This window comes from Myotis lucifugus, unplaced genomic scaffold (assembly GCF_000147115.1).
Source record: "Myotis lucifugus unplaced genomic scaffold, Myoluc2.0 scaffold_22, whole genome shotgun sequence".
NCBI classification, from domain to species: Eukaryota; Metazoa; Chordata; class Mammalia; order Chiroptera; family Vespertilionidae; genus Myotis; species Myotis lucifugus.
In genome coordinates, this window is record NW_005871070.1 from 4,482,648 (window position 1) to 4,491,361 (window position 8,714).

The 8,714-nt window shown below is 36.7% G+C and overlaps 1 protein-coding gene across 1 annotated transcript in view; it reads right to left on the reverse strand.

Annotated features, from left to right (window-relative positions):
- The window catches only part of SRP54 (signal recognition particle 54), a 46,300-nt gene that overhangs the window by 27,247 nt on the left and 10,339 nt on the right, over nt 1-8,714 (reverse strand). Inside the window, exon 2 of the mRNA XM_006085838.2 lies at nt 2,044-2,154. Within this exon, the coding sequence (XP_006085900.1) occupies nt 2,044-2,121 (78 nt within the window). The 5' untranslated portion in view covers nt 2,122-2,154. The remainder of the gene's footprint in view (nt 1-2,043; nt 2,155-8,714) is intronic.

Consider the following 8,714-nt stretch of genomic DNA (forward strand, 5'->3'; position numbering starts at 1 on the left):
ATCTGTAATAGTGTCAACAATAAAAACAAATTTAAAAATGAAACTGCCTTATGATCCACCAATTCCACTTCTGGGAATATATCTGAAAAAACCTGAAAAACTGATTCTTGGCTATTTACAATAGCCAAGATTTGGAAGTAGTCCAAGTGCCCATTAATAGATGAGTGGATAAAAAAGCTGTGGCACATCTACAGAATAGAATTCTACTCGGCCATACTATTAAAAAAGCAGGAAATCTTACCTTTTGTGATATCATGGATGGACTTGGAGAGCATTATGCTAAGTGAAATAAGCCAGCCAGAGAAAGACAAGTACCATATGATTTTACTTACATGTGGAATCTAAATAACAAAACTAACAAACAAAATAGAAACAGACTCATAGACACGGAGAACAGACTGACAGCTGTCAGAGGGGAAGGGGGTTGAGGGCTTGGGGGAACAGTGAACGGATCAAGCAAAGAAAAAAAACACACCTCACAGACATAGACAACAGTAATTACCAGTGGGAAAAGGGATTGGGGAGAGGTAGATGAGGGTAAAAGGGCAATAAATGGTAATGGAAGACTTGACTTAAGGTGATGACACAATGCAATATACAGCTGATGTACTGTAGAACTGTATATTTGAAACCTATATAATTTTATTAACCAATGTCACCCCAGGAAATTCAATAAAAAAAAAAGTCCTGGATGAGGAATTAGAGAAAAGATTTTAATCCTGGTTCTTCCAATAAATATACATGTGAAACTGACTTTCTGTTATTAAATGAGAGGCTGGACTAGCTCAGCTCAAAGATAGTCCTAAAATTATTTAATACCATTATTATGTTGATATCAAATTCTAAATTAGAATTTTTTTCAAACCTCCAAGTTAGAAAATACTTTTTATCTATTATTTAATTTGATTCTTACAACCATAGGTAAATACTATTTTCTCATTTTACACATTAAGGAAGCTGAAGTTGACTTGCCCAAATTTCTATCACACAGCTACTAAGTAGGATACTAAATAAGGTCTTTCAAAACCAAAGTCAGTACTTTTCCACTGGTACCACAAAATATAAAGTATTCCTGTGGATTATAATCATCTTTTTTCAAACGACAAGCCATTAACATACATTGTGTGGAAAGAAATGGGAAAAAGAAAAATCTTCACACAATAAAGCTAGGCAGAAGAGTATTTCAGATACCATATAAGGAGTCAGCTTTCAAAATCTCCAAAAAATTGCCCTGGCTAGGTGGCTAGTTGGTTGGAGGGTCATCCCATACCTCAAAAGGTTCGGGGGGGGGGGGGGGATTTAATCCCCACAAAAATGCATTAGGACTTCAGAGAAAATAAATCAAAGTAGCCAAGATGAAAATATTAGCCTTATATAAAAATGCTAAATAAAAGTTGAGGAGAAAAGGTCGGGTACACACATGTCTAGCCAGGAAGAAAGAAGCAGAATACTGAAATTTTAGGCCTATGTCAAGAGACAAAGCAAAAGTCTATTTTTCAGCCCGGCCAGTGCTGCTCAGTGGTTGAGCACTGACCTATGAACCAGGAGGTCACGGTTCGATTCCCAGTCAGGGCACATGCTTTATGATCCAGCAATTCTATTTCTGGGAATATATGTGGGTTGTAGGTTCAATCCCCAGTAGGGGGCATGCAGGAGGCAGCCGATCAGTGATTCTCTCTCATCATTGATGTTTCCACTGCTCTCTCCCTCTCCCTTCCTCTCTAAAATAAAAAAATATATATATATTTTTGAAAAGTATATTTCCAAATTTCAGACATTTTCAGAATATTAAATGTCATTTTACATATAAGTTAAGGTTTTTGTTCTGTTGTAATTCTTCAAAGAAAAAAAAAATTCTTCAAAGAAAGTTGAAATTTTAATAGGAAGATAGTTGACTCAATAAAAAATAACACTATTATACCCATTTTAGGTTTTTACCTACACATATTAAATCAACATCAAGATAAATATAAACATAGAGATTATCAATAATCCATCTCCCCAATGGTAGAGATGATGTGCAATAAAATATATTTCACATACCTCTTCATTGATAATGGTGGCATTGCTCAATGAGCGTAATGCTGATGTTATTTTTCTTCCAAGGTCTGCTAGTACCATCTTGGAGGCTTTAAGATGTGACTACAAGAAAATCTAGGAAGAAAAAATAAGTTAAATAAAAACACTTGAAAACAATCAATACCAGGTTCCCACAACTGTAGACTTCTAAAGAAGAGTATTTAAATTAAAATTAAAGTACTCTAGGGTTTAGATATTATAACTTCAATTTCTATAGCCTCAAACTGCAGCTTCAATACAGTCAGGTCCAAACCTAAAGCTGTCACTTGGTTATGATGCCTTATAATTGGAATATCCTATAGGAATCAGTAAATTCAACATGTCAGATAATGTTTTGAGGAAACAATGACATGATCGCAAATTAAACCTATTCTCACTTTGGACATACTTGTGAGTATGAGTAACTGATGTATCACGTACATTTTTAAATGAAGAGAGAAAGAAAATAAAAGAAAGAAAAAGTTTTTAAAAAGCCAATTGCCCACCCAGGAAATATTGTTTAATTTACCAAACTGAAGGACTTTTAAAAACTATTTTGCCCTGGCTGTTTTGGCTCAGTGGATAGAGCGTCTGCCCATAGACTGAAGGGTCTCATGTTTAATTCCGGTCAAGGGCACGTACTTTAGTTGCAGGCTTCATCCCTGGCCCTGGACAGGGGCCAGGAGTGCATGGGCGAGATGGGCGAGGCAACCAACCAATGTGTCTCTCTTACATTGGTGTTTTTCTCTCTCTCCCTCTCCTTCTCCTGTCCACTCTCTCTAAAAAATCAATGGGAGAAATATCCTTGGGTGAGGATTCACACACACACACACACACACACACACACACACACACACACTACAAACTATTTTGATTCACGATCTAAGCAAAACAACAACAAAAACACACAAAAAACAAAAGTTTTATTTAATGAATCAAACTTTTCACACACATTACATGATCTAATTTTATTCTTGTAACAATCAGGAAAAGTGGTATATTATTAATCTCCCTATTTTAAAGCTGTTCTTGATTCCCCAACTCCTAAGCAAAATAACCTCAAGGCTCTTCCCAGCTCTAAAATGTTAATGGTTTTATAAAGTGTGTAGATGTACCTACTACAATTAAGTCAGGATGCAAAGACTCATGGATGGTAAACAAGCAAATATGATTTACAGCCGCCCCTGCCCTCAAGTTTTCTCCTAGCTGGCAAGATAAGACACATGAATAAAGAGCAAAAGAAATTAAATATTAAAAGAGAATCTCTTTGGCCTGTCTTTGGACTGGATATTGGCTTTTTCCTGCCTTCAGACTCAAACTGAAACAGCTCTTCTTAGGTCCCTAGCCTGCCAGCCTCTAGACTGAACTATACCTTCAGCTTCGCTCTCCTGTCTCTATCTTGTGTCCCCCGGCCCCCTTTTTTCAAATATATTTTTTATTGCTTTCAGAGAGGAAGGGAGAGGGAGAGATAGAAACATCAATGATGAGAGAGAATCATTGATTGGCTGCCTCCTGCACGCCCCCTACTAGGGATCGAGCCTGCAACCTGGGCATGTGACCTTGACTGGAATCAAACCTGGGACTCTTCAGTCCGCAGGCTGACACTCTATCCACTAAGCCAAACCTGCTAGGGCCTGTGATCTTGACTGGAATCAAACCTGGGACTCTTCAGTCCGCAGGCTGACACACTCTATCCACAAAGCCAAACCTGCTAGGGCCTGAGTCTCCATCTTGTTGACTCACCCTGTTGATCTTGTGACTGTCAGCCTCCATTATCACATGAGCCAATTCTCATAATAAGTCTCTTTTTACATGTGTGTATAGACATGCACACATCCATGGGGAGAGCCTTGACTAATACCAGTAAAGTACTAGTTCAAAGCTAGCAATAAAAGTTTATGGTCAACTGCCAATGATTGATTACTTCTGTAAAAATTCAAAGGAAGAAAAAAACAGGCTCAAGTACACAGAGTAGGCTTTATTGAAAAGGCTGAATATAAATTTGATTCTGAAATATGGGTAGAATTTGTATAGGTGGAGAAGAGGACAAAGGGAATTTGAAGAAAGTAAAATGGCACAACCAGAAAGGGAGACATGGAAAAAGCCTGGGACATACTTAAACCTTATATATGCACTGTACTTAAAGATTATTGAGTATTATTTGGGGGACAGTAAATAAAACATTCTGGTCAGGACAGAGGGCTATACAGTTCAAAGAAAATATAGATTGCAAAAAGCTCTAAAGAACCAGGTTAAGAAATATCAATTGTCCAATATAGCAATTTTGGCAGAAAAGTTCATTGCTCAAAAACAACTATTTTAGTAACTCTTCCAAACTAATCTAGTTTAATGTAGTCAACAAAGATGATCTTAACTAAATCCTATCTATACACTATACAGGAGATTAAAAATAAGATAAACAGGAGGAAAAAAGAGTTGACTCCTTCAACACAGGGAAAGTGGAGAGACGAGGGGAGTCAAAAGAAAAAGAAAGGGAAAATGCACTCAAGGCTCAATCACTGGCAAAGACATTCCAAGTTGAACTCTAAATTAAACACTACCCTTTCACCGAAGAAAAATTTCATAATTTGGAACCTAAACAATTACTACCAACACTTGATGGAACTTAAAAAAATGCACTTACCATAAATTATTTGCAGTTACATGGTTACTTAACTTGAAAGAGCAACTGCTTCATAGAAAAGACGAAGAACTTTTTCTTTCTTATCCCATACTCATAAAACTAAATTATTATTGCTCAAGTAAACATGTACTCTACAGGTTAAGAAATAAGATCCAGATGTTTCAGTTCATCTCCTATACCACTACATTACCAGGAGTGATATGATTCTAATTATGACAACACAATTAACTTTTTTAAAGATCATGTCACAACAGATCATCCCCCATTTTAAAAAGCTATATAAGTTAACTCTCAAAAATAAACCTATCTTCCCATATTGACTGGCTCATTTAAAATAAAAAATACTTCTCTGAAGTTTCCCAACACATTTTTCCTTATGTAAGTACTTTATTGGCAGCATATTTTAAAATATATATATATATATATTTTTTTGTCTTTAAATATATTTTATTGATTTTTCACAGAGAGGAAGGGAGAGGGATAGAAAGTTAGAAACATCAATGAGAGAGAAACATCAATCAGCTGCCTCTTGCACATCTCCCACTGGGGATGTGCCTGCAACCAAGGTACATGCCCTTGACCGGAATCGAACTGGGGACCCCTTCAGCCCACAGGGCGATGCTCTATCCACTGAGCCAAACCGGTCAGGGCCTATTTTAAAATATATTTGACTGATTATAAAAACATGCACTCCAGTAGAGAATAATATTTAATATAATTTATTTATACAGTGTTTCCTCTGCAATTTTCAAGTATGTGTTTCTGAAAACTCTGGTCTTAGAATTCTGCTCAAAACCTCAACAACTTCCCATTTCATGCAGAGGGACAGTCCTTACAATGAATGGAATGTAAGGCACTCCCAAATATTCATTCATTCTTTCTCTCTCTCTCTCTCTCTCTCTCTCTCTCTCTCTCTCTCTCTCTCTCTCTCGTAATCACACCGACTTTGCTGTGGATGCTGCACGTTTCAACTTCAGGGCCGTAGTACTAGCTGGCATACTCTTCCCCTGGCTGACAATATAGCTCCCTCCCTCATCTCCTTCAGATCGCTGTCCAGATGCAATTTCTCAATAAGACCTTCCCTAATCATTTGTTTAAAATTGCAAAACCTCTGACCCTTTATTTTTTCTCATTATTCTAGTACCAACTAACACATAATTTACTTATATTGTTTATGGCCTATGTGTCCCAACTGAAATGTAAGCTGCATGAGGCCAGTTATTTTTGCCTCTTTTGCTCTCTCCTGCTTTATCTATCCCCAATCTTATATAGTAAGCCTTTAGTAAAAATTAATTTTATGAATGAATGATGTATTTAAGATCTTAGGGAAAAAGGAAGACTAGGGAACCAAAGTCATGAGAAAGGCCTTACAAAGCTCTCTTAAAGACCATTAAAACAAACCAAAGAAGAAAACATGACAATTGAAAAAGATAATCAATGACCTATGTAACTGATACTGTACAGTGAACATTCATTTTCCATTATTTGAAAATCATACTATGTGGTACTCCTAACACTAATATTGTATGTCAACTATAATTGAAAAAATAACCAGCCCTAGCTGGTTTGGCTGAGGGGATAGAGCATCAGCCTGCAAACTGAAGGGTCCTGGGTTCAATTCCAGTCAAGGGCATATGGCGGGTTATGGGCTCGATCCCCAGTAGGGGGAGTGCAGGAGGCAGCTGATCAATGATTCTCTCTCATAATTGATGTTTCTCTCTCTCTCTCCCTTTCCCTTCCCTCTCTGAAATCAATAAAAATATTTAAAAAAGAAAGAAAAAACAACCAAAGAAAATCAATATTGTAGGTAACTGATATTGTACAAGTAATATTTATTTGCCATTACCTATAACTTTTCAGAATTTCCAACAAGATTGTGAAAAGTTAACCACCTTTGACAAAATCCAACACCCGTTTTTGATAAAAACTCTCAGCAAAGTGGGAATAGAGGGATCATACCTTATTAAAATATATAATAAAGGCTAAATATGACAAATCTACAGCCAACATCATATTCAATGGGCAAAAGCTAAAACCTTTTCCCGTAAGATCAGGAACAAGGCAGGGATGTCTGCTTTCACCATTCATTCAACATAGCACTGGAAGTCAACCACAGCAATCAGACAAGAAGAAAAAATAAAAGGCATCCAAATTGGAAAGAAGGAAGTGAAAATGTCTTCATTTGCAGAGACATGATATTGTAAACAGAAAACCCTAAAGACTCCACCAAAAAAACTACTATATCTAATAAATAAATTTGGCAAAGTAGCAGGACACAAAATTAACATCCAGAAATCGATGGCATTTTTATATACCAATAATGAACTCTCAGAAAGAGAAACTAAAAAAAGAATCCCATTTACAACTGCAACAAAAAAAATAATATACCTTGGAATAAACTTAACCAAGGAGGTAAAAGACGTGTACTCAGAAAACTACAGGACACTGAAAAAAGAAATAAAAAATACAAACAAATGGAAGAATATACTGTGTTCATGCATTGGTAGAATTAACATCATTAAAATGTCCATACTGCCCAAAACAATCTATAGATTCAACACAATCCCTATTAAAATATCTATGGCATATTTCACAGGTCTAGAACAAACACTCCAAAAATTTAATGGAACAAAAAAAAGACCCTGAACAGCCGCAGCTTCTTCTTGAGAAAGAAGACAAAATAGGAGGGATGACAATACCAGACATCAAATTATATTACAAAGCCACTGTAATCAAAATGGCCTGGTACTGGCACAAGAACAGCATATATAGATCAATGGGACAGAAAAGAGACCTCAGAAATCCACTCATGCCACTGCTCTCAATATTTGACAAAGGAGGCAAGAGCATACACTGGACTAGACAGTTTCTTCAATAAATGGTGCTGAGAAAATTAGACAGCTACATGCAAAAAAATGAAACTAGACCATCAACGTACATCATACACAAGAATAAATTCAAAATGGATAAAAGACTTAAATGTAAGTCATGAAACCATAAAAATCCTAGAAATAACCATAAGCAGCAAAATCTCAGACATCTCTAGTAGCGATATGTTTGCCAATGTATCTCCTAGAAACAAAGGAAAACAAAATGGGACTACATCCAATTAAAAAGCACAGCAAAAGAAACCATCAACAAAATGAAAAGGGATCCCACTATACAGGAGAACATATTTGCCAATGATACATCTGACAAGGGGTTAATTTCCAAAATATATAAAGAACTCATACAACTTAACAAAAGGAAGACCAACAATCCAATTAAAAAATGGGTAAAACACCCTAGCCGATTTGGCTCAATGGATAGAGCATTGGCCTGCAGACGGAAGGGTCCCAGGTTCAATTTCGGTCAAGGGCAGGTACCCGGGTTGCGGGCTCAATCCCCAGTAGGGGGCATGCAGGAGGCAGCCGATCAATGATTCTCATCACTGATGTTTCTATCTGTCTCTCCCTCGCCCTTCCTCTTTGAAATCAATAAAGATGTATTTTTAAAAAATGGGCAAAGGATCTAAATATATACTTCTCCAAAGTGGACATACCAGATGGCCAAGAGACATGTGAAAAAATGCTCAAAGTCACTGATCATCAGAGAGATGCAAATTAAAATGACAATGTGGTATCACTTCACACCTGCCAGAATGGCTACCATCAACAAATCAACACTGCTAGTGAGGATGCGGAGAAAAAGGAACCCTAGTACACTGCTGGTTGGAATGCAGACTGGTGCACCCACTGTGGAAAATAGTATGGAGTTTCCTTAAAAAATTAAAAATGGAACTGCCATTTGACCCAGTGATCCCACTTCTAGGAATACATCCTCAGAATCCCAAAACACCAATCAGAAAGAATATATGCACTCCTATGTTCATAGCAATGCTATTTACAATAGCTAAGATCTGGAAACAGCCCAAGTGCCCATTAGTAGATGAGTAGATAAAAAAAGCTGTCGTACATTTATACAATGGAATACTATGCAGCTGTAAAAAGAAGGATCTCTTATCCTTTAAGAA